Source organism: Nothobranchius furzeri, chromosome 6 (assembly GCF_043380555.1).
Source record: "Nothobranchius furzeri strain GRZ-AD chromosome 6, NfurGRZ-RIMD1, whole genome shotgun sequence".
In the NCBI taxonomy this organism is placed as follows: domain Eukaryota; kingdom Metazoa; phylum Chordata; class Actinopteri; order Cyprinodontiformes; family Nothobranchiidae; genus Nothobranchius; species Nothobranchius furzeri.
Genome location: NC_091746.1, coordinates 35,657,137 through 35,670,488, shown reverse-complemented (window position 1 = coordinate 35,670,488; position 13,352 = coordinate 35,657,137). Strand labels below are relative to the sequence as shown.

The 13,352-nt window shown below is 41.7% G+C and overlaps 1 protein-coding gene across 1 annotated transcript in view; it reads left to right on the top strand.

The window, feature by feature from the left end:
- LOC107395259 (transcription factor 7-like 1-B) overlaps positions 1-13,352 on the top strand; it is a 32,163-nt gene that overhangs the window by 1,161 nt on the left and 17,650 nt on the right. Inside the window, exon 3 of the mRNA XM_015974598.3 lies at positions 108-244. Coding sequence (XP_015830084.3) covers positions 108-244 — 137 coding nt within the window. The remainder of the gene's footprint in view (positions 1-107; positions 245-13,352) is intronic.

The following is a 13,352-nucleotide window of genomic DNA, read 5'->3' as shown; positions in this document are numbered from 1 at the left end:
GTCATTGTTTTGTTTTTGTTTTTTCTCCTGAAAACGCACAAAAATCTTTACAGAAAAGCTGTTGAAACCCCATTTTAACTATGTATGTCTGATGTTAAACTTTTCAGCAATAAGAAATCAACAGAGTGCTGGCTTCTTCCAGCCATCTCCATATGTTCGATATCCGTTCTTCATGATTCCTGACCTAGGGAACCTCTGCAGCCCTTACCTCACTAACGGAGGCCTCACACCGAGCGGTCGGACGGTAAGACTTACTCACATAGATCTTTTCTGAGCGGGCTCTGATCTTCCTCCTGAAGTGTCTTGTCAGCCTTTTAAATATGCTTTAGAAAACTTCATCACTCTTGTACTTTACAAATACAGAATAGGATGGTACACGGTACACATTTGTCAGCACAGCTGAACTGACTTTTAAAACTCTTAAAAACACATTTTGTTCATTGCTAAAATCACTCATGACCTTTAACCCCTTTAATAGGCACCAAACATGTCACAGAGTATTGTGAAACACAAATTACTTGTGTTGACAGTTAAATTCCAAGAGCAAATAAAAGCAGAACATCATGATTCGATGATATCTATTCCATTTATAATAATAATAATAACAATAATCTTCATCTTTACATTTCATCTTTGTCATTTCTGAGATCAGCAAGAAACAAATAAGAGCAGACAATTGCTGGATGAGTTTGTATGTCTTTGCACCATGCAGATGTTCTGCTGTTGACTCAGGACTTTGGTATCTAATGTTTCAGAGGTGGGGTTCACTTTTACAGGACACTGTCTGCAACACACCTCAGCTGCTTCAAACTGTACAACATTGTTTTAGAAGATGAAATGTAAATCTGGCTGCTTGCAGGCCGTAGGTCTGTTGTGCAGTTGCATTTTGTTTGGGGTGTTTGTAGTCTTCCAGTTAGCTGTTTTTATGAGGTGGTTTGTGATGGTTTAGCATGAGACGGGTCTGAACACAGCCTGCCTGCAGCAGGAATGAGTTCGGATTTAGGCTGGGACTGTGCAGCAGATTAGCTGCTTTAGTTGGGAGTTGCATAGCAGCACTGGCAGCATGTTGCCCAATTTCCCATTCCCACAGCTTTGTGAAGGATCAGCTTGGATTAGATGGGTACTGGCTGAAAGTTTAATACATCAGTGCTTGTGGCCATTAATATAAAAGTTAACTCTCAGGAAAAATATCAGTGTCTTCAAAGCTAGGGGGTTGCTATTAGGCCTGGGTGGGGATTTTTTAAGAATAAGTAAAATATACAGATTTGATTATGAAAGCTATGTTTGTGTGGTGTGGTGTGTGGTATGGTATCTTATTGTGTCATATGATATGGTAGCCCTGCTAGCACAAACATCAGGCGGTGGGAATGTCCCAAGTAGTTTAAAGCCATTTTTACAAAACAATGCCATCAATTTGCCTCAACGCTGAAGCGGCATCAGGGAACCATAGGTTGTTTATAAGTGGTCAGACCGTTGCGGTAGTAATGCACAATCATGTCCTTTTCACAAAAGATTACACAATGGCGGCATAAAGGGGGTATGGGGGCAGTCTCATCACTGCTGCGGACTTCTGTTTATCTCAGACATAACTTGTTTTCTTATTGAGATCAAAGCCACACTCATTAAGTTTTCTTAACAAGCTGCTCCTAAAGATGTCTGTTCGCCACAGTCCCCGTGCAGTCTCTGGTGATCTGACCTCCAGCTCTAACAGAGAAAAGCTCAAAGAGCGATGCATCGCTCCAGTTGACCATATCAGCTGATTTTGTTTACAAAACGTACGGTTCGTGTTTACTTTTATTTTTAATATAGTTGCTGGCCGGAGCCCGGCAGTAACTCCCCATGTCATCATCACACCCCCCTGTGTTGTGCCAAGTCGCAATTTTCGTTAATAGGACAGAAAATCATCACAATATTGCTACCAAACGAGGTGGAACAAATGCTGCAAAATTCCTGCATACCGGCATGGTGCGTTTATAAGACACACAGTTGGTGTAATATTATGTTGATTTGCTGGCATGGTGTGTCTTGTTAAAGGCACTTAAAGGTAATATGAACATTATTTTCTTCTAGGTGGATCATCTAAACCATTGGTCCACATAACTGTCAGGCATTCCTGTGAAGCCGTTACAGCCATTACGAAATTTCTGACTCTTATTGAGATAATTGTTCCCATGTCAATAAATTTGATGATAAAAAAATGAAAAGATGTGTGTAGGTTGGCAACTTTCGTGGACTGTTAAGAGGCTGTACCAGCTTCAGTCATGTAAAAATGTGACTCAACATAATACATGTGACAGCCCCATCTAGTGGACAACTTTTGTTTCTGCACATACCTGTAGTTATCTTCCATTTATCGTTATTGAGGTGAAATCCTCAATATATTGTGGTATTGATTTTAGGCCATATCGCCCAGCCCTAGATCTTACTGATGGATCTGCTGGGTTTCCTTAGATAGAAAACTTTCAACTAAGTGGAATAATGAACTGAACTGGAAGTGGAAATGGATTTTTGGGGAAGTTTATTTTCATGGCAGAGAAAAACTTAGCAGTTCATCTGATCACTCTTCATAACAATCTAGAGTTTCATGCAAACTGTAAGCTTTGTGAAAACCATTATTTGTGTCTTTTTCACAGTTTTGACCTCAACTACTTTTTTCTGGTAGAAGTAGAGAAGGCTCCAAAATGCTTTTATGTGGCTCTACTTTGTTATTAGAGTTTATTGGTCAAAGGCCTAGCAGATAGATTATGATGAGGATCTATGGTGGTCACCTGGCCTCAACCAAGTAAGTAAGTACCCCCCCCCCCCCCAGCAACAGCAGATAGATTGATTGTTGGACTTTACTTTAAAACTGAAAGTCCAAAATGACACTTTCACATCTGAGAGGCAAAAACAAAACAACATTTCAAACAACAACCTGTTTGAAGCTTTGACTAAATGCCTTTGAAGCAGCCTGTTATAATTTTTCTCTTGGGTCCTGATTGGCTGAGGTTGTTTTTACAGAAACTCCTTGTTTGTAGATCTGATCCATATTTAAAATTTCTTCCTTTTTGGTTTAGTTTGAAAAACCGTATTTGACCTAGACACAGATGAAGGCTAAACGCACAACCAAGAGCCCACCAACACCTTCATTCCTCAGTGGTGTAGTGCCCTCCTCTTGCTCAGTGGCTCATTGTTGTCATTAGCAGGATGAGAATGGCTCTTTAGGGTCGACTCCACAGGGGAACGATTATATCTCATTAAACCAAAGAATACATCCACCATGAGCTGGTTAAGCTTTTTGTGTCTGACACTGCTCCTCCCACAATAACACCCTGCTTCTGTGTTGTATTGTTCTGATGAAGCACCCAGTGAAGGAAGATAATGGTCTTTGTGACATGAAAAGTTTTGACTAAAGCCTGATTCATGCTTCTCCGTCAGCTCCGCAAGGGACAGAAACACACGGATTGACGGAAGCGTTTTGCTCTCATGCTTCTCCGTCTCCTGGAGAGTGTTGCAAAGCAATTGCCCGCCAGGACAACAGAGGGCGTAGCGCTGTTCTGTGGTATCCTGTCATGTATCGGTCCAAGATACTGTGTTTATATTGTGTTTTTTGTGTATATAAGAGACTTTTTAACACAGACAAATTTGTCTCTCATCCTCCACCACTTCATGCACTCGCCACCTCTAAACCCACGTTTCCTGTCATTTCCGTCCACAAATAAAACGCTTGCTGCGCATCTTTTCACTCGTCCAGTCACGGGGGAATTAAACATTCATATCTTAGAGTTTTTTCGCGAGATATTCTTAAAGCTGCTGCTAGTTATCCTTAGCTCTCTTTATGTTTTTGAGGGCGCAATGCCGGCGGTGTAGACAACAGCAGCATCCTGACCAATCACAAGCTTGCGTTCTCCGTCTCGACTGACGGATGTTTAGAAAAGAGAGCTCGACTCCGTCCGTCCTTGCGGAGCTCTCCGGCAGGCCCGCAAGGATGTAGCATGCCTCCGCACTGACGCAGACGGAGAAGCATGAATCAGGCTTAACCTGGGCTAAAGCTCTGTGGTAATCACACTCAATTGGTACTTAGAACACACAGTGGTGCAATGTAATGAAGTACAAGTACTTTGTTATTGTACTGAAGTACATTTTTTTTCTTAATTTGTACTTAATGCGGTCTTTCACTAATATTTTTAACACATTTGTGTTTCACATGCATGCAAGTTTTTCTTACAAGTACATATTCATCTAAACAATTTTACATATGTTGATGTGCAGCTTTTCACATTGTACTTACACACTCACCTGAACTCTTCAATCCCACATTCCCCTGCACACACACGCGCACCCGATTTTCAAACTCACATCATGTTGTACAAATACACCCAGCAGATCTACAAGCTTGTGCATTTTGAAACAAAATGACCTTCATACCCTTATTGACGAGCCGTTTTTACGAACAATGCCATCAATTTGCCGCAATGCCATGACGGCATCAGGGAGCCTTAGGTCGTTTATGAGTGGTCAGACTGGCAGTATTGTGGCACAGTTGTGTCCATTTTACAAAAGACTATGCAATGGCAGCATAAGGGGGTATTGCTGGGATTCACTCACGTGACGTCTGCAGCCGCGCGAAACTCCACGTGGCAGGGGTGAGGAGTTGGGTTGTCACGGTGTGAAAATTTAACCTCACAGTTATTGTGACCAAAATGATCACGGTTTTCGGTATTACTGCGGTATTTTTTAAACGTGTTACATTTTCAGACAACTAAATAAACCCTGTATATCAGGAAAATATTGTCCTCAGTTTATGTCTAAATTTAGCCTAAAAGTTGTTATTTCGTAATTATGTTGTTTATTTGTTTACATTTTTCCCCTTTAGTCTTTAAAATACCAATATTTTCCCATAACTTATTTTTTGTCTGTTTGATGTCATCATTTTACAAATACTAGATCAGATGATACTCAGTACTCAAGTAGCCTTCTAATCAGATACTTTTTTTTACCCTTACTTGAGTAATAAATCCTATATCAGGAAAATGTTGTCCTCGGTTTGTGTCCTTCCAGTGAGCTTTGCAGATGTGGGAAAATGTCATCAGGCAGTAATCATTGTTAAATTCATAATTATTCTCGGAGAGAGACCAACTCTTATCTGCCCCTGGGAGCCCCGTAATGCATAGCGTCATTTCAACATGGGGGTGTCCGTGACACGGTTTATATGCAGGTAGCGGCGCTGCGGCTGCTTTATATAGCTACTCGTTGCATTCTCCCTCAACCCAAATCCTCGGATCACGCATTTTAGCTAAAATGCTAATGTTAGCTTGCCTTGCGTTGACTGTAGAGTTGTGGGTGATGGTCACGCAGATGTGTCATGAGATTTGAAGCATTGCTGCCTTTCACAGACACTTTTTCTGCACGTGCTGCAAACAGGATAGCCGTCTTCTATCAACTGTCCCTCGGCATTCTTCAAATATAAAAAAAAATGCCTGTACTTCCCACTTTGTCTTCTTTGAGGGATAATAAATGTCCTGAGCGCTGCCGTCTCCTCCTTTGGTCATTATTTCAGCTTTAGCTTCAAGAAAGTTTTGGTTGTAAACAACAAAGTGCGCATGTGCCGCCGGCAAATTCAGCAGATGATATGGTGGCTGGTAAGGGTCACCGCGCCTACACCGCAGCCACGGTAATCCACAGAGATAATATAGTTTTTAAAAAACAAGACGGTTATTATTATTGTCAACTTTTTTACCGGGGTTTACCTCTACACCGGTTACCGTGACAACCCTAGTGAGGATTGAGCACCACCTCACCCCTGCCACATGGACCTCAAGGGATAAATCATCAACCCTGCTCAATGGTCAACTTTCCTGGTGGGATCACCCATGAGGACAGTGCAAGGGTTAAATCGATTAAGAGTCTTTATAAATAAGAATCTCAATTCGGATGTCAATCAATTTTTTCTGCACCTCCAACAACCACAATTGGTCTAGATTTCCAGGGTAATTTACTGTAGTTTCCACTGTAAGTGAACAATACCCAAACCAAGCTGCAAGAGGCAATATCATACATGGAAAAAGAAAGAAAACAATCTTTGTTATAGTGCCTCTTAAGATAAAGACCACAAGGCGCTTCACAAAAAAAGGTATAAAAAGGTTTTAAAAATTGATTGAAAATTAGCTCTGCACAATATATCGAAAATTATCGTCATCGGGATAACAGGACGTGCGATAGGCCCATCGCAAAGCACGTCAAAAACGGCGATAAATGTTTGGTTCAACATTTCAATCCGTGTCATACATCAACTTTTTGTAAACCAGCTCTGTTTTTTATGCGGAAGTATTATTTGACCAATCAAATGTAGCCCTTCTGATATGCGGCCAATCAGATGGGTCTGTTCACGTAATACGCCCGCCCCCTACGTAGACCCTTAGGATGGAAAGCAACACCCGAACCGAGTTAGCGGCGCCGTTCCCTTGTTCGTCATGCTGGCTCAGAGCAACGAACGCACTTTGTGCTGAGGTTTCTGGAATCAGCGCTGCTTTCAAACGTGAATGTGAGTCCGCTCGGTGTCGTTAATCATTTTTACCGGGCTAACTCCGACACGTGCCGGTGAACCAATCCACCTTCATGTCGCTAGTGTTCCACCGGGTGGTGATGTTAGACCCAGGCTCCGGTTAGCTTCCAGCTAAAAGGCTACAGCACTCTCCTCCCAGTCCCACCCTGCTAAAGAGGGCCTGGAAAAGTTCCCCCACACATCAAAGTGATTTTTCATTTATGAGCTTTTATAACCTTGTTAATCAGGATAGTTGATTTGCTGCTGCACATAAACTGTCAGTCAGAAGCTCTGCTAGCCGGTTATCTTAGAGCAGCTAGTTCAATTTGTTAGCTTGTTATCAGAATCATAGTTGCAGTTTCATCATCTGAGCTGTTTTTTAAGATCTAGGTAAACTTGTTCAATTTGGGGTTAAAAACAAACGTTTTCACATATTTTCCATGTAGTTTTTTGCCAGTTCCTCTTCTGAAAGGTAGACAATTGTTTTTCCCTTTCCCTCAGAAAATCTTAATATTCTCCTAGTTTGGCCCAGCACAGTTCACTTCCCAATTACAGCAACAGCCTTCTATCATAACCACATAAGTGGAGAAAATGTTCAATAGCAATGAGAGAATTTGGTGTTGCATGTTAGTTATGTTAACTATTATTTAACATTTAAACTTATTTTCTGATATTTTTATTTATTCAAAACACCCTGGTAAGGGATGTTTTTCTGTATTTGGAGCATCGGAAAAAGTTTAATGGCGGAGGTGATGTTTTAAAGTCACTGAGAAACTGCATGCATGCAGTTTGTTGTTTTGCTGCTAATACAGTAGCAGGTGCAGCTGCATATTTTTGCAATAAAAATGTTATGTTGTAATGGAATTCATGCATTAGTTTTTGTTTGCTTTGAACCCAGAGCAGACGTCACACGCCAGACAACATCAACACTGCATACTTTAGTATTTGTTCATTTATCGCGAGTAATATCGATATCGCAATATTAAGTACTGTTATCGAATGTCGCAGGTTTTCCTAATATCGTGCAGCCCTATTGAAAATGTTTAAAATGAGGGAAAAAATTAAAATTGATTTTAAAAATATTTAAAGAAAGGAAGAGAGAAAATGAATAGGAGAGAGGGAAATCAGGATAGCAGGAGAGAAGAATAAGGAGAGGGTGGTGACGACGGTCACGCAAAATCCAGCTTGAACAGGTGAGTTTTCAGCTGCTTTTAAATGGAGTCCACTGATCTCAGGCTCAGGAGGAGAGAGTTCCAGAGTTTGGGGGCCACAGCATTAAATGATCTGTCTTCTTTGGTCTTTAGCTTGGTAGTCCAGGGTTTCCCCCAGCGCTTCATAAGCCTTTTGGCCTGCCAGGTTTTGCTTGGCCACCCACCAGGCTAAGAGTCATGCCCCCCCCCCCCCCCGACCCCACCGTGTCCGCTGGCACAAATGGCGCAACGAAACTAGAGCCCTCCAGCAGCTGATACTGGTGAGCGCGCGACTGAATTCCGTGGTACTGACCAAAAACCTTTTCACGTGGCATTAAGCGGTGCCTTGTTTCGGTACCATAGAGTTTGGTACCTGATTTCCCAAGATAGACAGCAGCACATGCACAAGAGTGTTATGTTGTCAGTTTCTGCAGGCCATCTGTAGACACAGCAAGCAGCATGGTAGAAAAAACATTTGGGTCCACTTCACTAAATGCAATGGGTACCTGGGTGATGATGACAACATCAACAATAATCTAAGTGAGTTATCATTGTCTTAATGTGCTTCAACAGGTAAATAAACCGTTTAAGATAACATTAGCTTGACACTTTAGCTTCTGTCGCTGTCAGCTAATGGTGCGTTCGCTTCCTCGGAACTGTTCAGAGGAGGAAAGATCAACTGTTTGAAAATGAATGGCAAAAGGAATGAAGATACACAGTAAATTGAGTTCACAGCAAAAAATTTTGCTTCAGTTTAATTTGCAAGACCCACCATCACACAGTTTGTCCAGAGGAAAAAGGAGAGGAATAGTACAAGAAGCTGGTTTTAGTTAGCAAAACACCACAATATTAAAATACAAACAGCTGTATTGTATCAGTTTGTTTTAGTTCCATTTGTAGTTTATAATACATGATCTCCTCATCATAGTTATTGCAGAGGGCACAGAAGAGGAATCGGAGTACACAGAGCTGGGTTTTAGTTTTTCTATTTTTTTAGAAAGAGTTGTGGTTTAAGGTTTTCATATAGAAGAATTTTGTACTATGATGATAAAATTCAAACAGTTTGTATGTTATTCATTGTGATATTTATTAATATGGTTATATATTGAGAAAAATATGTGTTTAATAAAAAAATACAACAAATGAATTATTAAACACTCAAAAGTACCAAAAATTGGTACCGGTGTCAATTCCTAGGTATTGGGCATTGGTACCAAATCGGTTCAGGTGTGAAAGTTACCCACCCCTAGGTCAGAGTTTTACTTGTCATGAAGTTTCTGTAATCACCTTCAGATTAATATTCTGCTTTCTGTGTCACTTCTGAGTGTTTTCAGTAGTGACAACCCATCTTACAAGAACAGTCCTGTGAACATACACACATGATTTTGACACTGGCACTGTATTTTTGCTATATTGTCCACAGTTCATGTGCCAAATAAAGTTCTAATGTGCTGAAACTTGGTGCAGACACAGTTATAGAAGACAATGATCCCAGAACAGCTAGTGCTGGACATCTTAGTTTGTTGACTGCCACATTCAACTGTAGCCCAAGTTATCCCTGCTTGTTTTCTGCTGTTTTTCTTCCCCATATGTCTCTGCACACAGTAGAAACCCAGTGTACTTTTCAGCCTGAGTGTTAATGAGTAGAGGAGGAGGAGATGTGCCCGCCTGTCTAAAGCAGATGTGCCTGCCTGTCTGAAGCCAAGTTATTGTAAACAAGCTACTGCAAGTTAAAAACTACCCAAACCATAATGCAGGCTGTTTACTCTGCTGATAGGGGCAAGGAGGAAGCAGGAGGCGGCATGTAGAGACAACCTGTCTACTCAGTCCGTTGCCCTTCTATAACCTCCCCTTCCGTCTCCCACTTCAACCACCTCCCGTTAGTTTAGGAAAGAAGTCATCTATGGTTGGTTAATTTGCTTAGTAGTTGCAGCTTCGGTGGCTAGCGGGTAGTAACTCGTTTACATATTTAGTTTAACAAATATATACACAATTTAAAAAGTAGAAGGCTTGTTCTATGTTTATATTAAAATGTATATGTAGAAAATATAACGTTATCTCCCGTGTCACGTGATGGTTCACCGTTTTCTTTGACCAAGGAAGGACAGTGTCCTCGTAAGCAAGGCACCTGGCCTCGCAAGACATCACCTTGCTAGGCCAGGTGCCTAGACATTGAGAAACACCCTTAATCTTTGGAGAAAGAAGACATCATGGCGAGTCGGCAATGTAGCTCAAAAGTTTGGGAGTATTTTACAAAGACAATAGAGAAGCACATACAGTGCATAATTGTCACGTTGCAGGTGTAGGAGATGATGGACCATGTGTGGTGGAGCAGATCAGGAGGTAAGATGCAGGCTTCAGATAAAGTAAAATGGCTTTAATGGTGGGACGGGAACGAACAGCACAAGACAACGATGACAAACAACCACAATGATCTGACTAAGACTGAGGCCTAGTCCACACGTAGCAGGGTTTTAAAAAAAAAAACGAATATCCGCCCCTCCACCAACGTGCATCCATACCACCTCGTTTTAAAAAAAAACTCTGTCCACACGTACCCGGATAATTACGTTGTTACGGACATGCCAGACCCGTTGGCAGCAGTACTTCCCCCGTTCTTAACCTCGTCCTTCGTCTGTGGTCTTCCACAAGGAGCAGTAATTCCGCTTGCAAAAACAAACAAGCAAAAAGCGCTTGGACAATTGATAAAGCGAGCGCAGCTCTGAGGGCATCCATGCTGTTGGCTAGTGTAAACACAGGTTGCACACGTGATGTCAGAATTTTTCTGTCGCGTAAAGTGACGTTGCGGACCTTAAAACTCCGGTTTTGTCTGTCCACACGCAGACACCCAAAACGGAGAAAACGCAGATCTTCACTTTGGCCGGAGTTTTTAAAAAGATCCGTTTTCGTGTGGATGACAGGCCAAAACGTAGAAAAATATCTACGTTTTGGCAGATCCCCGGCTATGTGTGGACAGGGCCTGACACAAGGAGGGAGGTATAAATACACAGGGCAAATGAGGAACGCATGGGCAGGTAAACAAGGGGCAGGTGAAAACAATAAGGACTAATCAAGGGCAGGAGAGAGACACAGTCAGGGAGGCAGGGGCAGACCGTGACAACAATCTGCAAAGTGAAACTGTCCTTTCACGGGAGCACAGCGGCGATGCACAAGCACCTTACAAGGAAGCACGTCATGGCAGAGAACGAAGAGTCACCACTGTAATTACCTAGTTAGCTGCTAATGACAGCAGAGAGTTTCTTGTATTCATAGGTGTAGCAACAACAGTAGTGATTTTATTACATTTCGAACACATGTATGTCACAGATTTGCTCTAATGTTACAAACGTTAATGATTTATTTTATTCTGCTACATAACAGTGTTAAAAAAAAGTATTTCTCCTCTTCAATGGACGAGTTTGTTACAAAGCCTAAAATGACTATTTTAGCTGGATACATTTGTGAGCACAATTAATTTTTCATACAATTTAATTTTGGTTTTAGGTGCCTACCTCCATTTGACTGCAGCATTTGTATTAACAGTTTACAAAGTTAATTAAACATTGTTTAATAAGCTATCATCTTGTCTTTATTATTAGATGGCACATGACTGATCACACTTCAAACTAGATGCTAATGATGGGTATATTAGAGCATCCTGGTGCAATAAACTATACTTTTATGAATGACATGATTAGTTGACTATTACAAAAGTCGTTTGTGGCAGCCCTGAAGTCTAGTTTAATTGCAGCATTGTTCCTTCATTACATGTAAATAAACCCACTGTAACCAAAGCAAACTAAAGTAGTTTTAATGATCAAAACCTCCCTTTTAAATTCAAACACCTCATCGTGGAATTATTTAAGAGCAGTAGTTTCACATTTTAACACTTGGAAAAAAATAACTGATTGGATTCAGTATGCTTTAATGACCACAGCCTCATGGTGAGCCTTGAGAGTTGGCTCTGGCCTGATGATGTTTTTTTTTTTGTGTAGAATGAGCTCTGTGTGCTCCATAATGTTTTATAAACAGCATTACATCTAATAACTTTCCCCATGCTCACAAAGTGATTTAATGCTTCCCTCAGTAATAGACTGTGTTTGTCCTGGTATTTCCAACAGCTGGATCCAGTTAGTGCGCAGCCAGAGCTTCCTCTGGCCTCTGAATGGGGGAAGGATGCAGGTTACTGTGTGGACCGGCTGTGTTTGAATTTCTTGTTCCTCTAGTAGTTTGGTGTGGGTGCACATCCCACTGTTTCTGCAGCAAGTGGGGGAGGTGTAGTTGAAGATAAGAGCTATCATGGTTAAAAAAAAAACTTCCAGATCTGCATGATGGTTATCACCCTTTTGCCTCACAGCAAGAGGATTACAGGTTCATCGCTCAGCTGTTTTCTTTTTGTGTGGAGTTTGCATTTTCTCCTAATGCCTGCATGGGTTCTCCAGCTTTCTGCCACAGACCATAAATATGCCAATTAATTGGTGATTGTGTGTGTGTGTGTGTGTGTGTGTGTGTGTGTGTGTGTGTGTGTGTGTGTGTGTGTGTGTGTGTGTGTGTGTGTGTGTGTGTGTGTGTGTGTGCATGCGTGTGTGCGTGCATGCGTGTGTGCGTGCATGCGTGTGTGTGTGTGTGTGTGTGTGTGTGTGTGTGTGCATGCGTGTGTGCGTGCATGCGTGTGTGTGTGTGTGAGAGAGAGAGAGCGAGAAACAGAAGGTGAGAGGGAGGGTGTGCCCTGTCTTCAGACAGCCTCTTATCTACATGCCCTCTTCCTCCTGTGGAAGTGCGCTGCTAGCATGTGCGTGTCCGTGTCTGTCCGAAGGAATGTAAACATGTTGGAGATGGGCATCACTAGCTCATCTCAGTTTGAGTATTTTCTCCCGCTGTTTTGGGTGGGGTAAAACTAGTGAAAACCTTCAGAACAAGTGATGAACAAAATGAAACAAAGGGAAAAAACTTTTTTAAACAGAGTTTAACCTAAAAATTATGTTGAGTTGAGAGTGGGGGGGTGGGGGGGGGGGCTTTCCCTTTAGGCTTCAACAGAGCAAGTTGGATGCAAAGGCTAGGAGAAAGGTGGATAAACCAAAGCAAGAAGAGCTAAGAAATACCACAGCAAAGTGGATTGTTGCAAATTGTAATCTGATGAGTATTTATGGAGGATGTTGGTCTGAAGAAAGTTCTTAGAATCATAATGAGTCCGACTTTAAAGGAGATGCTTTTGACAGCCCTAATTTCCCCCGAGGTAAGTTAGACACACTTTTATTGTGTGGGAGGACTAGCTTAGGTGATTATTATTTTTTGGCATATTTCTGCCTTTTGAGGTACTGTAGAATGTTCTAGATAGTAAATCCTTGTTTTGGATAATCGAACTAAACATAGATTTGCATGGAGGAAGTATATTTGTCTGCTCCAGTGCTTGTGAGAGCACCATGAAAGATGTCAAGTAGAGGTACATTCATAGTGTGATGTTAATTCCGAAATAATGGACATAACATAACATGGACAAGACACTTAACCTGCCTTGCCTGCCGGTGGAGGGACCGGTGGCAGGCCTTGCCTCTGTCAGTGTGCCCCAGTGCAGCTGTGGCTGCATCGTAGCTCATCCCCATCAGCGTGTGATTGTGTGGGTGAATGACTGATTGTGT